We start from the raw sequence: 22,062 nt of genomic DNA on the forward strand, positions 1-22,062 counted from the left end.
AGAAAATAGACAAAAATGAAAATTCTGTCCTTATCTTCCCACCCTTCAGTTTACCAACTTTGCACACATACACTGCTGCAACAGTGCTGGAGGAGGAGAGCCATGGCATCTTGGCAGTGAGCAGCAGCTGGGAGCAGTTGCTCTTTGGCGCAGTGGGGCCAACTCTGGGCTGGGGCTGGGGTCCTTGGGTTAATGCTCAGTATTTACATCCCTGCTTGGGAAGGCTGTGGGTGTGGCCAGAGGATGTGAAGGCACAGCAGGTGGCAGAAACCCTCACTTGGACATTGCTGTATTTGACTGACTCCCACCGTTGAATTATGAATATGAAAAACAAAGCTGACACAATGCAATTGAGGAAAAGAAATCACTCATAACCCTAATTAACATTTTAACATTCTTTTCTGTGTTTTTTAAATTGCCACAATCACTATTATGTCTAAAAAAAATTTTTTTTAATGGTACTTCAAGCAGCCTGGCACACAGGTTCAACTGGCTAAACTCTACCCTTGTAAGTATAAGGATCCCTAATGGGTGCCAGTTCATGTCCCAGCTGCTTTGCTTCCCATCCAGCTCCCTGCTTGTGGCCTGGGAAAGCAGCTGAGAATGGCCCGAGCCCTTTGGACCTTGCACTTGCATGGGAAACCTGGAAGAAACCCCTGGTTCCTGGCTTCATATCAGCTGAGCTCCAGGCACTGCAGCCATTTGGGGAGTGAACCACCAGATGAAAGATCTTTCCCTCTCGCCTTTGTAAAACTGCTTTTGCAATCAATCAGTCAATCTTTTTATTTATTTTTTTTACTGGCACTTCCAAAGGTTTGCGCAGTTCAAACCTAGGTTTAGAGACAAAAGTGGTGGTGCAGCGGTATAACCAATTCTGAGTCCCAGCTATCCACTTTCTGCCCAGCTCCCTGACAATGCACCTAGTGAAGCAGCAGGTGTGGCCCAGGATTCCGGGCTCCTGCTACCAGTACAGGAGAATGAGACAGAGCCCCGACTCCTCGCTTGGCTTTTAAGTAAATAATTCATGTAAATAATTTATTGTAAAAATTTGAAATTCATGTACGTAAGGGGGCTTTAAGAATTTTACTATGAAAAAAAATTACTATGCGTTTGAGCTATAAGCCTACAGTTTTATATTCTCAATAGTGTGACAAAAAAGTCTTTCCTATAATCATGCTAATAAAGTAACGTACTATTATCTTGGAAAATCAGGTAGACAAACCTGTTATTAGAATTTAAACTTATAATTTGTTAGAATTTACTGAATTTTTTCAAGGTTGGGATTGGTATTAGTACAACCATTATTGAAGATCATTCAGAGATTCCTGAGAAATATGAAAACAGATCATCCAAATGTAAGAATTATCTGTATCCACACGTTCATAGCAACTCAAGCCACAATACTTAACATATGGAACCGACCTAGAGGGCCGGCGACCGATCACTGGGTAAAGCAATCGTGTATGTTCACACACCGGCAGTCTACTTAGCTGCAAAGAAAGCATGAAGCACTGTCTTTCACAAGAAGGATACAGCTGGAAACCATTATGCTTGGTGAAGTAAGGCTTCCCCGAAAAACTTGATTTTTGGTAACTCACACACAGAGCATAAAAACCTAATGAGTCACAGATATTAACATGCTGAGATGTGTTGTTTAGCTCCTCTGACTATATTTTTCAGGAATGGTGGTTTTTTCTACTTACTACTTGTTGGATTTTTTTTAACTTGATGGAAGGTTAACCTTGTTATAATAAAGTAACAAGAGTATGCCACTGTCAAAATCAAAAGAAAATAGGAAATGAAAGAGGAGGGAGGGTGGGAGTGAGGGAAGGTAGGGGGCATCACCATGCTCTTGAACCTGTACATATCAATGACATGTCACCTGTCCCCGTTATAAAAGTCACCTTATTTATAGAGAGGAACTGAGCTCACTGTGCATGGGCTATTGCGTATGTGAACACTTTGAAAATGAGTCATAATTAAGGGCACAATATCATTGTCCTATATTGTTTCTTTCTGATTTATTATATCAGTAGAAACATCAAGAAGAAAATTATACTGTGGTTTTATTAAGTTCCATGAGAATAAGAGAAGTAAAACTAAGTTGTGGTTACAGGTTGGACTGTGCGCCCTCGGAGTTCTTATCGCAGAGAATGGCAGTGGCCACAGGGCCACCGTGGCCACAGGGACCCGTTGGCTACAGGGACTGCCATCCAGCATGTGCAATCCTTGCGAAGCCGGGATCTGGACACAGGGAGAGGAAAGTGTGGGGGCAGCGCCTTGTGGACAGTCAGGGGCTCTGCATGGAACCTCACAAGGCACTGCCAAACCAGCAGAGAAGAAAGGCTGGGACAGGTGTCCTTGCTGCATCTAGAGCAAACAGCCCTGCCCGTGCCTGCTCTGGAACCCTGCCCTCCACACTGTGTTCACGCTTCTGCTAGCAACCCTAATGAAGCAGCACAGTAAGTCTGCACAAATGACTGGACGACTTCCTAGAACGCAGGGGTGGGGGTGGGGCAGACAACAGGGTACACACCTTCACAGCGCGGCACGGTGGAGCTCCAGACCACGTTCCCGTCCTGCAGGATGCAGGTGATGGACTCAGACCCCTGGGTTTTCACAAAGCCATCATCACAGTGGAAAGAGACGGAGCTGCCAAGCAGAAACCTGTCGCCAAAACGCCGTCCGTTAACAGGAATGCCAGGGTCGTGGCACTCATTTTGGCCAAATGCTAGAGAGAAGGAAGACAATCATAAGGGTGGAATGTATTAAATGAGAAGGAAACTTCTCATTTAAGTTAATAAACTAACTTATAGGGCGACTCTTGTCCAGTTTTCATTTATATCATTAACAGATTGACAAGTACATTAAACGACTAGAGTATCAATGTCAAGACACAGAGAAGCAGAGAGAGCAGCTGGGTACATAGAATTATCATATATACAGCGTTTGATGGTTTGCACACACTTTCCATGTTCCTTTAGCAAAAGAGAAGCAACTTGGCTGGAGGGTACAGGAAAGCATTTTGTTTCAGTATCCGGGTTACAGTACTGTCATTTCTGCCTCTTACATGACATTGGTGACATAGGACAGACTTCCCTGATGACCCCCAACTATTTTTGTTTAAACATAACTGAAGTAAATACCAAATTCCTACCTCAGAATCACTATAACACCAAATGCAGTCCTTATTGGTATATTCTAAATCAGTGCCTAACAGACAAAGGCAGTAAGTAAGTGATGTGTCAGTATTCGTCAAATTAACACTAATATTTCCATTTAGTCCCTCTACAATTAATTAAAATAGATGTTTTATAAAGTGCTTCTCAAGTGAGGAAATTCAGAAACAGGAAATTAGCCTTGTCAAAAGTCACTAATTATATTAAAATCCTGGTATTCTAATGCTTCACTTCTGAATTGTAAATCCTGAATCCTTTTTACTACACTCTGCTGCATTGAGGAGAAAAGGTGAGTGGCTTGGTGGGTGATGGATTGACTGCAGATAGACATGTGGATGGATGGGTGGGTGGATGGATGATGTGTGGATGGAAGATGGATGGATTGATGGAAGGATGGATGTGTGGAAGGATGTGTGGATGGATGTGTGGATGGATGTGTGGATGGATGTGTGGATATGTGGACGGATGGGTGGATGTGTGGATGGATGGATGGATGGATGGATGGATGGATGGATGGATAACGGATTAATGGACAGATGAATGCATAATTATATGTATGGACAGACAGAAGAATGAATGGATGAAATGATGGCAGATAGGACAGATCGATATTTGGATGAATTGGTAGATAGTTGAATGATTTATTCAATCTGTGGTTGATGAATGGACAATAGAATTTATTGACAAGGGTGAAGAAATGATGGACAGTATAATGGACAGATGTCAGGTGGTTATGTAGATATTTGGACATATAGAAAACCAGAAAGACTGAGAAATGATATGAGGCCTGGTCCACTACTATATGGGTTGTAACCTAAATAAGGCTTCCTAACAATGCTGCATATTTTGCTACTCCTACGATTTTGGCAACAATGAGATAACAATTGAAATCCAAATCCATATGTGAGTTTCGGTATGGCAGCACAGACACGCACGGTTCTCATGTAGGTCTACTCACTGGTGTACGTGATGTTGAACCCTCTGCCAGTGGTCGAATGATCAGACTGGAATTCCAAGCGCACTATGTGGCCACTGCTGGCCAGCTGAGCAGGCACCTCATTGCCAGAAAATGTCCCAAGGACAGTGATATCAGAAATGCCATCATCCTTAACTGCAAGGAAGTCAAACTGAGGCTCCACATCAAAATCGTTGAAGATGAGATGGATCCTACTGCCTGGCTCCGAGATAATCAGCCAAACACAGTTCATGTTATTCCCATATTCCTCGGGGTAATTGGGTGACAGAATGATGCCAGATGAAGCCGTAAAGTTGAAGAAACATGAAACTGTGGAGACACAAGTTTGCTTTCAGTTTTGCACATTTCCCAAGAACTGACATAAAAAACAGCACCACAACTCAGATAGGCCCCCAACAGCTTTATGTGGTGACGATGGTTTGGCTATTTTAAACCTGGTCATTCTGGAGTGTAATGACTCCTCTCCCCAAATTTTAAATAGGATATGTCAGTATCTTACGTACACCAACCACAGGCTATTTATAAACAGCTACAGATTTTCTGCTTAAAAATGGTTCTCTCAAGTTGTCTAACAACATGTGCTTAATATTTTAATTCAGAGTTGTAGCTTCCTGCCTAAATGGGAGAATGGTATTAATATGGAAAGACAGGTGTGGATTCTAAGAAAATATTCTGTCTGTTCCTATATGATATCTTTTCATTTAATATTTCATGTGTCCTTTTAATGTGCATTTTTGAAGAATTTCCTTTAATGTACATTCTGTTTCTTTAAAATTTTAAAAATAAATAAATAACAAATGAAATCAGAAAATATGTTCTAGTTGCATAAAATAAAGGTCTTTTTGAAAATTTAATTATATATGTGTGTGTTTAAAATTCACATTTGAACAAGTCACATGAACCGTGTTCAGGACACATACGTCTCACAAACATACAGACACAGACACATATAGACACAGACATACACTCAGACACAGACCTATGCAGACACACACAGAGACACATACACACACAGGCAGACACACACACACACACACACACACACACACACACACACACAGTCACATACACAGATATACACACAGACATACACACACACAGACACATATAGACAGAGACATACACTCAGACACAGACCTATGCAGACACATACAGACACAGACATACACACATGCAGACACACACACAGACACATACACAGATACACACACACAGAGAGACACCGACATGCACACACATAGACACACAGACATATGGAGACACAGACACAGAGACATAGATACACACATAGACACACACAGACTTACAAATGCACAGAGTGTACAGAGACACGCACACACACACAGAGACATACACAGATGTACAGATACACACACACACAAGAGAGCACATGATTTTTCCATATTTGGCAGGAGCAACTGAGGGGTCGATCTGAGAAAGTGGTCTTCCTGTCCCACAGATTTTCTCCTTTCCTTTCAAGCTCTCGGACTTGTAATTACAAGTGAGAAGATGTCCTTCACGAGTGGCTCTGAAGGCACCTGCCTTTCCACCTGAAACTATCCTCATGAGCATCCTGTTCTCACGCAGGCCTGGCTGTGCCAGGGCAGGAGGCCCACAGCAGAGATTGGGGACAGGGACACACATCACAAGCCGGGCAAATGTTACTGGAAACACCATGCACTTCCCAGGAGACAGTCTGCTTTACTTGGTGTAGTAGACGAAGGCATGGGTTTGTGTTTAGAAAAGTGGGAAGTTAGCATTGGAGGAAACCTTGGCTTTGGGTGTCTGCATGTGCAAGCATATCCACCTGTATGTGTGCTTACATGTGTATCTGTGTGTGTGCATCTATGCACATTTGCGTTTATATGTGTGCAAGTGTCTATGTGCAAATGTGTGTGCAGGCTTGTGTATCTGTGTGCATGTGTACCTGCATAAGGGCATGCACGCGTATGTATGTATGTACATGTGTGTCTGTCTGTTGTACAGTGAGCACTCCCTGGAAGCTCCCTCCTGCCCTCCTCCAGGGCCATGTCTATCTCTCCTTGCTGCCACCCTGTGACAGCCACACATGTAGCTGGACTTGTGTGTACATCTGTGTACTCTGTGCACTTGTATGTAGGTGTGTGTGTGTGTATGTGCGTCTTGTACAGTAAGTGCTCCCCTGGAAGCTGTCCTCCCCCCGGGCTAGGCCTGCCTCTCTGCTGCCACCCTGTGGCACTCACACACGCAGCTGGGCTTGTTGCCGGACCACTGGTTGTTCTGCTGGCAGGTGATAACCCTCTCTCCCACCAGCTCAAAAGCCGCCTGGCACTCGAAGGTGAGCGTGTCTCCGTGGAGGAAGCTGTTGCCAGTCCGCTTCCCATAGGCGGGGATCCCGGGGTCCCCACAGCCTCCCTTGTCAATTTCTGCAAGCGGAAAAAGTAAAGGAATGCTGTTAGCTCTGCAGTCCAGACTACTCACTCGCATTCTTCATGTGGGCCTAAACATTGATTGTGTAAATAGTGTAAAAAGTGTCGCGAGTTCAGCCAACTTTTAATCACCAAAGCCACAGAATCTGAAAATTAAGCTTGAGAGAAAAGTGCGTAATTTATTTTCTGTTAAGGCACACACATGGTGACACAGATGTACTGTAGGCGTAAATGTGACAATTAACGTTCCATCTGGGAACGTCCAGTAGCTTATCCCCAGTCCCTTCTATGAAAATATGAATAAGATGGTTCACTTCTCACTGAATATTTAGATCAGTGTAATGCATTTGGAAATGCTTTCCGTTAAAGGAATGCTAAGACTCAAGTATGAAATGGATGGCTGTATTTATGGCCTTTAGAGGGGGATGCCAAATGTCTTTCACTAAGACAGCACTGAAACCAAGTGCATCAAACACTTCTCTGATTCATCAACTAAAATACGCTATTTGTTTAGTCCTTCAACACTTGTTTTCTATTTAATAAATGTTATTTGGCAGCCAATTAGGTATTTGGCCCTCTTCTAAGTAACCGCACTATTTGAGTAAAAATGAAAAAAAGAAAGTTTTAACTCATTGTGATTCATTTTTCGGGAGAAAATACATTTTTTAATTTGGGCAGGTTAAAGAGAAGAGAACACAAGAGCCTGCACAGGAGCTCAACAGGCCAACCTTTCACCTTGCAGCTCTGGTTCCGACATCCCACGCAGATGCCAGGTACTGTCCCAGCTGCTCCACTTCCCATCCAGCTTCTTGCTAACGACCTGGGAAAGCAGCTGAGGACACACATCCTTGGAGCCCTGAACCCAGGCGGGAGACCTGGAAGAAGCTCATGACTTTGGATTGGTGCAGCTCTAAGCATTGAGGCCATCTGGGAAATGAACTAGTGGACAGATCTTTCTCTTTCTCTCCTCTCTATAACTCTGCCATTCAAATAAAAACAAATCAATCTTTTAAAAGTTGGTGTAGATAATTGGCACAATGCTTAAAATACCACTTGGGATATACACATCCCAATAAGTGTTCCTGGGTTGGAGTCACAACCAGCTTCCAAATCCAGCCCGGTGCTTATGCATCCTGGGGTGCAGCAGGGGATGGCTCAAGCACTGGGAGCTTTGCCAGCCTTATAGGAGACCCAGCCGGGTGTGCGCCTTGCCACCTTTATGGGAGACACAGCCAGGGTTGTGCGTCTTGCCACCCTTATGGGAAACCCAGCCGGGGTTGTGCGCCTTGCCACCCTTTACGGGAGACCCAGTCGGGGTTGTGCGCCTTGACACCCTTATGGGAGACCCAGCCGGGGTTGTGCGTCTTGCCATCCTTTATGGGAGACCCAGCCGGGGTTGTGTGCCTTGCCATCCTTTATGGGAGACCCAGCCGGGGTTGTGCGCCTTGACACCCCTATGGGAGACCCAGCCGGGGTTGTGCATTCCTTGCTGCATCCTTGGCTAATGCAGGCATTGGGAAGTAAGCCAACAGAAGGCAGCTCTCTTCCTGTCCATTTATATGCCTTTGAACTTAATAAAGAAGTACATTTTACAAAAACAACAACAACAATAATGTGACTCACAACAGTTTTGTGTTTTGAAGCTGCCTAAAGGCGCACCAAGGGGAAGAGAGAGAGTGGCAATGTTTGTGCCTGGAGAAGACTGAAGGCAGCCTTCTGAAGACACCAGCATCTTGCAGCTGACAAGGTAGGAGGCATGAGGGCAGAGATGACATGGGGGTACAGAGCTGGGCTGCTGGCTTGTGCCGAGCACAGTGGCAGGGACGCCCTTACATTTTGTGGATGTGACCTGTAACCAACTAAGCCATAGTTGAACAATCACTGTGCAGAGAGAGGCATGAGTTCCAACCAGCACAGGGAGTTTTGCACAACCCATTATCTCCAACTCGCGTCCATCCTTTCTCTTTCCTTATTCAATGAAGCTTCAGATACACACTGCTTACTTGGTTATGTTCTTTTTTGTCTTTTGTCTTTCCTTCTGAAATAATTCACAGACTTGCTGAGATCCCAAGAAAACTCAAATTTATGCTTTATGAGAAAACTATCCACTCTCTCATGAGCACACCTGTAATGTGTGGATGGAAGATATGCAAGGGGCAGTGTGGGGTCCCAGGGCACACCCACAGCTGATGTGCAGGCAGCAGGCAGGTGTGTAAGGGGCAGTATGGGGTCCCAGGGCACACCCACAGCTGATGTGCAGGCAGCAGGCAGGTGTGTAAGGGGCAGTGTGGGGTCCCAGGGCACACCCACAGCTGATGTGCAGGCAGCAGGCGGGTGTCAGGTGTCCCAAGGGATAACTTAGAGGAACCCACTCCCAGCTGTGTGCAACTCCAGTTGCACCACCTTTTCTGCCAGTCCACCCTGGCTCTCCCATCTAGCCACAGGGGTGAGACGCACACTACCTCTCTTTCCTTTCTCTGCTCAGGCCTCAGCAAGTCACTTCCATGCTGACCTGCTTACTAACCTTCCTCAGGGCCTCAAAGGGTAGCTCTTTTAGATACATTTTGGACGTTTTGATGGCCTTTTTCTCTGTTGACTATGCGTAGCTTTCTCAGACTGACACCCACATCATAGCTTTCTCTGCACTCGGTACTTAACAAAACATGCATAGTTCTGCTTGGTTATTGGATGCTGGTCCACACACAGCTGCAGAATTCTGAGCTAACACATAGGAGTTTTTTCCTTCCCAAAGAGTTCCCAGCTCCTGCTTCGTCGTTCTGTCCATGACTAATATTGTGAACAACACTGAATGTCTCTGTCTTCTGGATCTGCAGTGGAAGCAACAGAACAAGTCCCTGTTCCTACATAGCTTGTCACAGCATTCAGCAGAAAATAACAGCAAAGAGGCACTTGCTCTGTTGCTCTCCTGTAAAGAACACAAATGAGAGAGAGAGAGAGACGCTGTCAGCTGAGACAGTCCCTAACTCAGGACAGGAAGAATTCCTGGGTCAAGAGGAGACGAGACAACACACTGTGATTTTCAGATAGCAGAGACCCAACGTTCTCTGGGCTGCAGCCCCAGGAGAGGCACAGGTGGCCTAGAGTCATTAGCAGTATGAGAGACACAAACGATGCCATGCTGCTCAGACTCCACCCGACCCCCCAGAAGCACATGCTGTATGGGACCACACAGGTCCACACAGGTCCAGGTACAGAGGAACAAAACCCACCCTCCCAAAGGCATGCTGGGAAATGGTCAGTTTAGACTTCTCATTAATGTCTCATAATAACATGCAACGATAAACATGGGACATGTATGATAAAAGTGGTACTCCAAATTACAGCTTCTAATTTAGACCGAAGCAAGGACATATCAAGCGGGCGGGGGGGGGGCACCAAAGTGGACTTGCTGTGCATTCCCACTCAAGGATAATCACCCACATGTGATTTGCTGATTTAAGGACTGAAATAAACACAAGACTCAGTTGTAGTAAGACCAGACACCCAAGTCACAGCATAAGACAAGCAACCGTTAACACAGGTGGCAGGAACCTGTGGCAGTCAGGATGGCATGACATGGCATGCAGAGGACAGCAGCTGTATTGGTCAGCCCCACCCGCTGCCCTTCTCAGTGTGTCCAGTGGGCTGACCGGCAGCACATGGGCTGCCGTCTCATGACATGGAAGGGCTGATGGACTCCAAGGTGGGCAGAGAGCTGAGCGTTCCAGATCCCCACGGGGAAGCCAAGCAGATTTTTTACATAGATGCACCATTTTATTTTCTTTCCTTAATTTCTGTTCAAGAGAGCAGTTTTAGGTTCACAGTAAGCAGATTGGATAGAGCACCCACAGAAGGCACACTTGCTCCAGAATCCCTGGAGTGCAGAGGCTTCACTGTTGGTTAGGGATTCCGTGGGTTTGGACGGAGGTATGCTGACATGTGCCCCCGTTAGAGCAGTGCACAGAGCAGGTGCACTGCCCTCAACCCTCTGAGCTCTGCCAATCATCCTGCCCCACCAGGCTCCAGCAGGCCGCAGCAGCCCCTGGCAGCCGCTCCTCCTCTCCTGGCTTCTGCCAGTCTTGCCTTCCACCTGTTGTTGTTGGGCAGAGTCGTACAGTAAATGGTCTGGCCTTTTCCCACATGCTTCACTCACAGTCCCACTGAGCTGTTTATCTGTAAAAGCTTCCCTGAGGGCTGACCCAGTGCTCTCTGCTGTACCATAAGGGCCAGGCCTGGGCTTCCCACTTCTGAGGGACCAGGGTCAGCAGTGTTACAGCTTCCCAGGCCCTGCAGAAGTTGACAAGTTCAAAGAGTTTCATTGTAAAAGACCCGGGTTGCCTCACATATAGTTTTCTAAGATAGTTGTTACAAACTCATCTCTATTGTTATTTCTTTATTCAATATGTCATTTTTTTCCAGGAACTGAAAAAAATATGGAAAATGGCATTGAAATACACATAGTTTGGTCCAAAAATTTTAAATTTCCCCAGATTCTTAGTAATATCCATTTTCCATGAACATTTTGAAGGTGTCTTTCACACAACCAAATAATATGCATTCCATATGCTGAAAGTAAATATTCCATGCTCGCTTTCCTTAGATTTACCCTGCAACTGAAACAGACACTGAGTGATGTATAAGTTTTCTCAGTGAATTTTTCAGCTTTCCCCTACAATTAGGCACAACATTTGGGCCCTGGATTATCCAATTATCTGCTCATCAGGGCAAACCCCAAAGTGCTTGCACTCTCCACATGTGTTCATTAGTCACCTCTGCAGGCCTCGTCCTCAGCCCATGCATGTACTCTGGCCTGACACTCCATCTTCATGCAGTCACGGCATTTTCACCACACATACAAATGAGCAACACGGACCACCCCGAACAAGCAGTCACCTGGGAACCACACTGACCATTCACGTGGGTTGAGCTGCAATCTTTCAAAATTCTCACATTGACTCCTCTCTCTCACAAACTCAGAACATGAATGCATTTCAAAACAGGGCCTTCAGAGCTACTCAAAATGAGGGGATGGTGCCCTGGCGTACCAGGCTAAGCCTCTGCCTGTGGCACTGGCATCCCACACAGACACCAGTTCAAGTTACAACTGCTCCATTTCTGATCTAGCTCTATGTTTGGGCCTGGAAAAGCAGCAAAGGATGGTCTAAGTGCTTGAGCCCCTGTGCCTACATAGGAGACCTGGATGAAACTCCTGGCTCCTATCTTTCAACTGGCTGCTGCATGCATTTGGGGACTGAATCAGTGGATAGAAGACCTCTGTCGCTGTCATTCTTTCTCTCTGTAACTCTTCCTTTCAAGTACAAAATAAATAAACATGTTAAAAAGAAAACGTCAAACTGAAGCCATCAGAGGGGGCCCTGGATCGGCCTGCTCTGTGTCTCTAAGAAGGAGGAGGAACATGGGGGCAGAGAATATATCTATGCAAAGTCACAGCAAGAAGGTGACATCGGCAAGTCCAGGACACAGCCTTGCAGGTGACCATGTCTGCCGTTACTTCACTACCAGGCTTCCTGCCTTGAGGAAGTTGTGGCATTGTAGCAAAACAGTGTTATGAATCCTAAAGGAGCTGAATGATGTTCAATTAGGCTACCAGTTTGGGGAACTGGTGCTTAATTCTGTGTAGCAACTCCTCTGTAGCTACAGCTCCAGGGCTACTTGACCAGAACCTTGTGCTGCCTCCATGGCTACACGAGCCAATCTGCACTGCACCCATGCCCCTGCCCAGAGCATCCACACCCACACATCCTGACACTTGGCTGCCCTGCAGAATGCTATCCAGGACAATGGCTATGTGAGGATGAATGCCATGCAGGGAAAAGCTGGAAAGGAGGAAGCCTGGCATGGGAACTGAAGGCACAGCAGTGGGCAATCGGACCAGAGCATGGCAGCCGAGCTTCCAGCTGTGTCAGTGCTTGCTGTGCTGGGGCCCCAGCTGTGAGCACCTTAGGACAGACTACAAGCCAAGTGGAAGGACCTGCAGAAGAACCTTGCTGGTTCATTAGCATTACCATATACCCAGAGAGAATCCTTCCCAGACCAGCTATTTGCTGAGAAAGGGTGGACTAGCAACGTACAGCTAAATCACATAGCAAAAGCCTGTTTGATGGGCCTGTTGTTTAGGGCATCCTAACATCACAGTGCCTTTGGACAGTCTCAGTGCATTGACCAGGAGGAAGCTGAACCTGCTGACTCCACGTGGGCTGCTCTACTCTGTTAGTAGGATGTGACGGGGCCTCCCTGTGCAGCTCCGGAGTTCACCATAGAGATCAAGAACTACTTCCGCACCCACTTGTCCTCTCTGCTCTCGAGGATGACACATACCCAGACCTTACTCAGCACTTCTGTCTCACTGACCTGTCCTGAACCATCACTCTGAGCCATGGTTTTGCTTACAATTCTGTGAGTAGGCCTCCCTGGGAGAGGTAGAGAAACCTACACCTTCCTGGAGGATATGTGTCCACCCAGGTCCCCATCACCACAGAGTGAAAGATCTCTGATCTAACAGTTCACTCCCCAAATGTCTGCAATGGCTGGAACTGAGCCAATCCAAAGCAAGAAGCCAGAAGTTTCTTCCAGATCTCCTATATGAGTGCATGGGCCCAAGGTCTTAAGCAGTCCTGCCCTGCTTCCCCAGGCCATAAGCAGTGAAGTGGATCTGAAGTTGAGCAACTGGGACATGAAAGTATTCCCATATGAGATGCCAGTGCTGCTGATGAGGTATTAGTTCTGTGCCACCACACCACCCCCTGCTGCCCTCTGGAGTGTTTTCCTTTGTCATTTTTTCCTTTGTCATCCAAACCCAGGCTTGCCCCCACGTCTTACAGGATCCATGTTGTTGCTGTGAACACTTCTTTCTGCCCCTTCTGCCTCAAGCACAACATGCACTGCCAGCTTCCTAACTGTCTGGCACTTGCAGGGATGGCTGCATCTCGCAGGGCTCCAGGTCCCTCTCTCCCTACTTCCCTCTGTGTTCTGTCCCTTGTGCCCTAGCAGGTCCTCCACTGGCCACTGGTCAATCTGCAGCAAGTTTCCAAGTGGTTCCATAGCAGGTGATGCTTTCACCATTATTATTATCACTACACTTGCCATGGAATGACACTGTATTGCTATTGGATTTTAATTCTGCTTGGCAAATTATATGCATTTATTGTGCACATCATATTATTTGGAAAAATTGTCAGAGTTAAGTTACTTAACATACACAGCACCTCAGATGTCTTTACAATAACCAAAACACAGTCATAGGAACTTGCAACAATGTAATGTACGCTGAATGATGACAGTCACTGTGCCACACTATAAACCTCCTGAACTCCTCAGCTGGTTCTGTGTCCTTTGAGCAACATCTCATTAGAATTGTTCTTAATGAATGTTGGGAAAGACAAATTCATGTGTGCATTCATAACCACACTCCTTCCTGATCACACATTCACTTGTGAAACTCTTTACCAAATTCTAAGTAGGCTACATGGATTGTTAAAAGAGGCTGTGCGACTCTTGCTGTGGCAATAGGTAAAGCTGCTACCTGTGGCGACCCATTTCCTATAAGTGCCAGCTTATGTCATGGCTGCTCCACTTCAAACCCAGCTCCCTGCTAGTGGCCTGGGAAAGCAGTGAAGGAAGGCCCAAGTGAATGGGTGCCTGCACCCACGGAGACCTGGATGAAGCTTTGGGCTCTTGGTTACTGATAAGCTCAGCTCCAGCCATTGCAGCCATCTGGAGAATCAACTAGCAGATGGGAGATCTCTATCTCTCCCTGTGTGACTCTATCTTTCACATAAATAAATCTTTTTAAAAGGTAGCAAAAGATAAAGTTATTTTGTATTGTATCTAATCAGCATGCGTGTTACCAAGAAGAAAAAGCTGAACTGATGACTCTCATTTCTTCAGAAGATTAGCTGGGGCCCAGTCACCATGTGCTCCTGGCCCAGACAGAGGATGGGACCTGACTCTCAAATGCAGGAGAGGTAGAACACCTTGAAAGCATTGCATTCTTTACTGTTAACACAGCTCTGCTGTTTGGAAATAGTCACATGATCCCAAGTTTTTATGCTGGCAAGTTTCATTTCCGAAACAAATTGCCAGAGTTTGGGTTAAATATAATGTTGACTCATGGCAAAAATGTGGTCCAGCCACTAGCATCAATGGCATTTTATAGACAGAATTTGCCACAAATAAGTACTCTTTAAATGCATTTTGGAAACCAGTAACTTTGGTGTAAATACAGAGGACAAGAACTTACCCAAGGAATAGGAAGGAATCAATTGGTGTGCAACTTTGACGATTTTCCAAGCACCAAGTTTCCACATAAAGCTGCTTGGTAAACACTGGTACAAAAGGGATGCTATAAAACTAAACCTCAGAGCCATGGAGCGTTTGTCACTTTTGCACAGCCAAATGGAAGTTGTCACACACGTGAGGGAATACAACCAAAGGAGCAGCCATTCCTTCCCTTCACACTTTATCCTGTCCTCCACTGACCAACACCCGTGGGAGGCTGGGCAAGGGGCAGGAGAATGGGGACACAGCACTGTGAGCGAGGCCCTGCAGGTTCTGCACAACAGATGCTCTTGTTCGCTGGGATCTGCTTCCTCTAAGATATGAACAGTCCATTGTGCTGTGCTGTTATGATTAAGACAGATCTCACTACTAATACGCCTTAGCTGAGGAGGTCTGGTGTGGTGTACGTTCAGAGATCACGGAATGGGCAATGACTCTGAGTAAGCACCGAGCCATGCTCAAACAGACACAAACACATCACGGCCACTTGGCATCCAGCAGACCTCTGTCTGGAAAGCAGATCCATGGAATTTCACACACGTCACCACATAAGATGACCCAAGAAGGAAGGATGAGTTATTTAAAGGACATGGTCTTTTGGTTTTCAATGTTATATAATGTTCAGCTAAAACATACAAGTTGAATACAAAAGCCTAGATAATAAGGAAAAGCACCTTAGAATAAACAGAAGGGATACATTGAACAATATTATTTCCTGTAATTGACTAGTGAAAATTCAGCTGTGAGACTCTTTCAGCCTCTTACCTACCATACTCAGATACACAGACACAGAATGCTTTGTCGTTGGGTGATTGCTGAGTGCCGAGTACACAGCACACTGTGTACTAGCCCTGAGCTGGACTGAGGCTCCCAGAGGACACACGCTGGGCTGCTCATCATCCCACACTCAACAGGAGCCATGCCCTGTGCCTGGCAGGTGACACCCAGCTGAGCACCTGAGGGACATGTCCAATGAGTCCTGTCAGATGTGTGGTGGGCACCACCAAGTGCTCTGGCCTATCATCTAGAGCTTGTTCATTGTAAACACAAAAGTGGAACCAACTGCATTGGAACAGAAAGATGAAGTCTTGACCACTGGGTGATGCAGAAGGACCTAAAAAAACTGTAATCATCCTCTAGGTTCCAGCCTCATGGAAAGAAATGCACATTAATTAATGGGCACCAGGCTATAGTTTAATGAGCACAAGAAGTTCTGTCTAGTATTCTATTGCACAACAAGGTGATTACAGAGAGTACTAATACACAATATGTTTTAAACAAAAGTCTAATGGGAATTTTGAGATGGGCTATTAGTGTAGATCATCACTGACTGCCACACACCAGTCCACACAAAAGCTATGGCTGGGAGACTGTCTGGCAGACCTAGGCACCAGTATCTGACTGAGTGGTAAAACAGGAGATGGGTCACACTTGGCAGGGCTAAGACACTAACCAGCATGTGACAGAACGAGGTCCTGGGGTAGATCCTGTGGGGGAAGTGTGGGCTCAACCCTGTGGAAATACAAGTCCTGTTGGTTAGCCCACGAGTTGGGAAGGTGATGGGCTGAGCTAGGTGTGACCATAGAACCTGCCATCACTTACTGGTAAAGGAACTGATAATAGTTTAGTCAGGTCAAGGCAGCAGCACCTGAATGTGCATTCTAAAACAAAATGTGGGGTGGGCCAAGCTGCAACTGGAAGGGGGCAGACTGGGCAGGGCCAAGCATACCTCAACTTACAAGGAAGAACAGAAATCAGGATGGAGCACAGATCATGCTGAGCTAGGTTCTTGTACCAACTGGTCTGCATGAGCCAGGGATACTAGGGATACTAGGCCGCAGTTTCATAGGCAAAGGCTGAGATAGGTGAGGGGTTAAGCCAACTGCATCAGAGCAACCACTGGCATGTGTGTAATCTAGGGCTGGGAATAGACTCGGTTGGGGAGCTGTGAGAGTACACCCTTGCTAGATTGGGGTTCCCCCTGATGTATGCGGGGGCCAGAGTGGGGACTGCGTTCTGGTCTGGATATGGCTGCAATCTCCCTTGGCACATGTGTGAACTGGGGCTGGGCACAGCTAACTGGGCTAGACTCCACCACCATCTGGTGCTCTGGAGAATCTGGGTAGATGTAGGACGGACTAGGCTGGGTCTCTGCCCCCAATCAGCCATGTGTGAGCTGTGTCTGGGTATAGAAAAGCCTTGGCTGAGCTGAAGCATCCAACAGTAAGAACCAGAATGGGGTCAAGGCCAGTAAGGAAAATCCACTGTTCCTGCCAGGACAGGAGGTAGATTAAGTGGGGGCTGGCCCATGGACCCACCGGAATCTGCAAGATCTGGCATAGGGAGAGGTTCTGATGGAGGAGCCTGGGCAACTCCTCTGGCAAACACAGCCCCTGTAGGTGAGCATAAGAACCATGATAGGGAGCAACCCAGACCAGGCCAGAGAAAGATACCTACCGGCATCTATTTGGCATAGGTCAGGGGCAGGCCAGGCTGAACCAGTTCACGCCACCCACTGACAAATCTGAGCACCAGAACAGAGTGTGAGTTGGGCCAAGTTCAGTTGCGACACAAACCAGTGCACATCATGGAACGCCAAGGTGAGATGAGCTGTAGCAGATGTGACTTCAGCACCCAACCAGCACATGTAAGAACCAGGGAGGGAGGGAGAAAATCCAGTTAGGGAAATGTGGGCTTCCCTGCTGGGCAGCCACTCCCACTGGATAACATGGGTCAATAAGGGTACAGACCAGACCAGGCAGGGCTACAACTCCTATGGGCCTCATGTGAGCTAGATCAGAGAAAAGCCAGGCTGGGCTGACTGTTCCGATAGGTGTAAGCATAAATTAGAGTGGGTGAGGGTTGGTTGGGCTTTGTCCCCGCATCACCTGGCAAAGGCTGGAACTGGGGGCTAATTCTGTCAAGTTAAACTCCAGAACCACCTGGAGAGTACATAACCCATGAGTGGGAGTGGTCTAGTGGGAAATAGTAGGCACCTCCCTCTTGGTTACCACTCCCACCAGACAGCACAAAAACCAGGACGGGCAGGAGTGGCTAGACAGAAAGGCACCCGCCAGTATGTGTGTGGGCTGGATGGTAGGGCAGCTTGAGTTGAACTGGGCTTCAATGTCCATTGGCAAGTATGAGAGCTAAAAGGAATGTGGGACAGACTGAACAAGTCTACGCTACATAGTGGCAAGCATAGGAACCAGCGTAGGGGGCAGGCCTGGTGAGGATTGTGGGGAATCACCTTGACTAGGCTGCAGCTCCCACTGGTTTGCAAGAGGGCCAAATATGGAGTGGGCAGGATTGGGCTGGACTACAACACCCATTGGTTTGTGTGGAAGACAGGGCTGGAAACAGAACTGACCCAGCAATTGCAATGACCAGCATGTGCATAAGTTGATTGGGGCAATGGACTGTGCCAGACCCTGTACTAGCAAACTCACACAAAAATCAGCTCTGGGATCACCTCAGATGAAGTTTCTTTGGCAATCCCTCAAAATGAACTGCTGATCTCAGAACCCCAACCTTGAAGAAACTATGTCAACCTGTGGATTCTGAATAGATTTCATCATGCTTGAAACGGTGAGATTGGCAGCAATTCAGAACAATTGAACTATCAAAACTGCATGAGCAGGACCCTCGGAGCATGCCTCACATGGGGACCTGGAATGGGTGGGAGGCAGGGTGGGACTTCTCCCTTTGTTTCTCCACTGACCCCAGATACAAAAAAAAAAAAAAAAAATTAGTGTGGAAACAATGGTCTTATTCACTTTCTTATAACCCTTGACCCTTTGTATCCTAATCAACTATGTGTAAGATCATCAAAATAAAATATATATTAAACAAACACAAGTCTAGAAGGAAAGATCTTGAATATTTTCTACATAAAGAATGATGACTATTTGAGGAGATAGCTATGTTTACCTTATATATGTCTGTATTGAGGTACCATAATGAACCCCATAAGTATATCATTTTACATCAGTTGAAAAATTGGGAATTTCTGATGCAGTCAGAAAAGAGAGACATGGGTTGAGTGTGAAGGAGTCAAGCACGTTGTTCCAGAATGTGTGCTTCCACAGAATTTGCAGAAGAGGCTCACTGAAAGGATCTTTCCATAAACATCACATACACAGCTGTAATTCTGACAACACGGTCTACTTTAAGCTCTTCTAAAATAGATGCAATGCTACCAGAACCTCTCCACATATTGCCATATATGGTGGCAATTTTGACGAACACTACATCAAGACCCATCTTTGCATCTGTCTAGAAAAATAATTATCCCTCCAATCTACTTTTCCCCTATTTCTGTATGAAACTCTATGAGCCCCGTAACAGCCTGGATAATCCACAAGCAACAACACTGCTGAGTGAGCTGAGTCAGCCACGTTGGCCCACATATATAACCACCTGTCTAGTCACCATTGGACAGGCTTCAGGATTTCCCACTGGGGAAGATTTAGGATTAGAGCAAAGTCTTCCTCCTGACATGCTACATTTGCATTTGTCTTGGGGAGCACCTCGCCCTAGAACTGTGGGTCATGTGATGAGAACGTGATTTGAGCTAACGAAGCTTTTCCCAATGTCTTTGTGTCTCACCATGTGGACACTCTAATTCAGGCCCAGTGTGCACATCGCCCTGCTTCTCCCATTTAAAACAGTTAACTTAGGCCTACAAAGAAGCACACATATAAATCTGGAAACCTACAAAGGAAATAATATTCCCTTACATTCCAAGTTCTTTCTGTCAACAGAGAAGTAGTCTCTTACATTTTCTACTAGATCAACCCTTTTTAAATATAATTCATTTCCATATAAAATTACTTTATTTAAAAAAAAAGATTTTTTATTAGAAAGTCAGTTATACACAGGGGAAGAAAGACAGAGAGGAAGATCTTCCATCCACTGATTAACTCCCCAAGTGGCCTCAAAGGTTGGAGCTGACCCGATCCAAAGCCAGGAGCTTGTTCCAGGTCTCCCATGTGGGAGCAGGGTCCCAAGGCTTTGGGCCATCCTATACTGCTTTTCAGGGCACAAGCAAGTAGCTGGATGGGAAGTGGGGCAGCCAGAACAAGAACCAGCACCCATATGAGATCCCAGTGTATAAGGCGAGGACCTTAGCCATGTTTAGATTTTAAATGTCCTCATGCTACACCTATGAATAGGGGCTTATTCTTATGAGGATGACATCATATACAATTAGGACATACCACAATCCAAATAAAGTGCAACATACTTTGCAGATACATGCACATATTGCCAAATTTAGTCAATTTAGCACTAACGTCATTTTCTCTGATCAAGAATTCTAAGAAAGAATGAACCCATGGCTATGTTGGCTATATTATTAAATCCAGCAGAAGTCTGCTTACATGTGGACATGTATAGCTTAAACATTGCATCTCATGACCCACAGAAAAAGAAAATTACATTATTGCTATTAATAATTGTAGATCCTTTAATTGCACTAAGTAAAGGAATTGATTTTATTTCCAAATATCACCTGTGGATTACAATTTAGAAACAAAATTTCTTGTTTATTGAGATAAATAAGAATGTGAGTTCATAAGCTATATAATGGCATCACTTCCATTGCCATAATATTAGTTCATATCAGTTCATATTATTTTGAAAATAGACATTTTTAAATACACCATGCAGGTTCTGGGAGGAGTTGTATGTTCTGTGAACTACGACTAAACACTGGATGGCTACAGAACTCAAGGGTGGGAGCTGCCTGCCCAATAAATCCAGTGTGTTGCGCGAGTGTCATAACTGAAGGGAGCCCTTAATTATCACTTTTGCTTAGCTGATGTCCCTGTGAGTCCTTCCCTCCATAAACTAATAAAGAAGGCTTTCTTCAAGTGCTCTCTCCTGTGGTACAGGTACCACATCGAGGTTGGATCACTAGGACCAATTAGATAGAACTGATCAAACAAGGTACAGAGAACCCCAGCATTCATGGTCATCACTACTGAGTGCTGGGTCTACACCATGTCAGAGGATTCCACTATCCGTGCAATCTCTTCTGAGTGCTGGGTCTACACCATGTCAGAGGATTCCACTATCCGTGCAATCTCTTCTGAGTGCTGGGTCTACACCATGTCAGAGGATTCCACTATCTGTGCAATCTCTTCTGAGTGCTGGGTCTGTACCATGTCAGAGAACTCCACCATCCATGTCATCTCCACTACATCTTCTCCACTGAGTGCTGGGACTATACCATGTCTATGGACTACAGTTACCAACAACTACCAAAAAGAAAATGGAATTATTACAGGAAAACAAAATTCTAAACTAACAGTGTCTTCCAAATATGTTCTCTATTTCTACCATTTCTTATAAACAACTGCAAATAAGGTCCATGCAATATACGGTCCTGAGAGCTGGCACCTCAAGGTTTGCCAGATTCCTTTCTAAATGATGTTCCTGAGGCCCCAAGAATTCCACTGACTGTGTGACATGACTGAAATGGCTTCTTGGTCATCACATGTGTTTCAGTTACCAGAAGTCACTGTTACACAAAGTGAGCATTGTATTGCTCACATCAGACTGAGAGATCCTTTACAACACTCTGTGGTTCTCTATGGGCTTGTATTTGCAAGCTTGTATTACTTTAGGACTGCCATGCCTGATGCCCACTAACACAAAGGAAGCACATTTCAGTTATCTTCCATGCATCAGCTTATGTCCCTGTTTATCTGCATTGTACCACAAGCAGAAGATAACAGAAGTACCATGCTGTTCTGATTCCATCCTCGGGCAGTGTCAGGGTAAGGTGCTAAACTAGCCGTTTAAAAACTTGCCAACTTACATCCTTGCCCTTTATACTGACATGCACCTGACAGATATAAAGAAGCTGGCAGTGAGCTTCAGTGAATGTGAGCTGCTAAACTATATCTCTTCTAAAATGCTGGGTGAGCACCACTGGAAACAGGCAGGCTTCACTCAGCTTTAATGTTCCAAGGCCATGCTAACTCATTTCAAACTATACAATGCCACAAGTAGAACTAGAAGTACGTGTGGAAGACACAGAAACAGAGGCAGACATGTCTCAGTTTTATAAAAGCGGAAGTTTACAATAAGGAGATGATTCAGGCCACTCTTATAATGGCTAAAGTAATTATGCAAAATCACAATTTCAATACTTGCAAATTCCACCATTTCTTTGCTTATATTTTTGAAACATTTA

At 45.6% G+C, this 22,062-nt stretch overlaps 1 protein-coding gene across 1 annotated transcript in view; it reads right to left on the reverse strand.

Moving 5' to 3' along the window:
• Positions 1 to 22,062, reverse strand: part of CSMD1 (CUB and Sushi multiple domains 1) — a 1,316,379-nt gene that overhangs the window by 314,395 nt on the left and 979,922 nt on the right. Inside the window, exons 13-15 of the mRNA XM_040967079.1 lie at positions 6,378 to 6,560; positions 4,138 to 4,464; positions 2,537 to 2,731 (exon numbers count right to left, since the gene is read on the reverse strand). Coding sequence (XP_040823013.1) covers positions 2,537 to 2,731; positions 4,138 to 4,464; positions 6,378 to 6,560 — 705 coding nt within the window. The remainder of the gene's footprint in view (positions 1 to 2,536; positions 2,732 to 4,137; positions 4,465 to 6,377; positions 6,561 to 22,062) is intronic.

Source organism: Ochotona curzoniae, unplaced genomic scaffold (genome assembly GCF_017591425.1).
Source record: "Ochotona curzoniae isolate NIBS_2020 unplaced genomic scaffold, NIBS_Ocur_1.0 scaffold_4506, whole genome shotgun sequence".
In the NCBI taxonomy this organism is placed as follows: Eukaryota; Metazoa; Chordata; class Mammalia; order Lagomorpha; family Ochotonidae; genus Ochotona; species Ochotona curzoniae.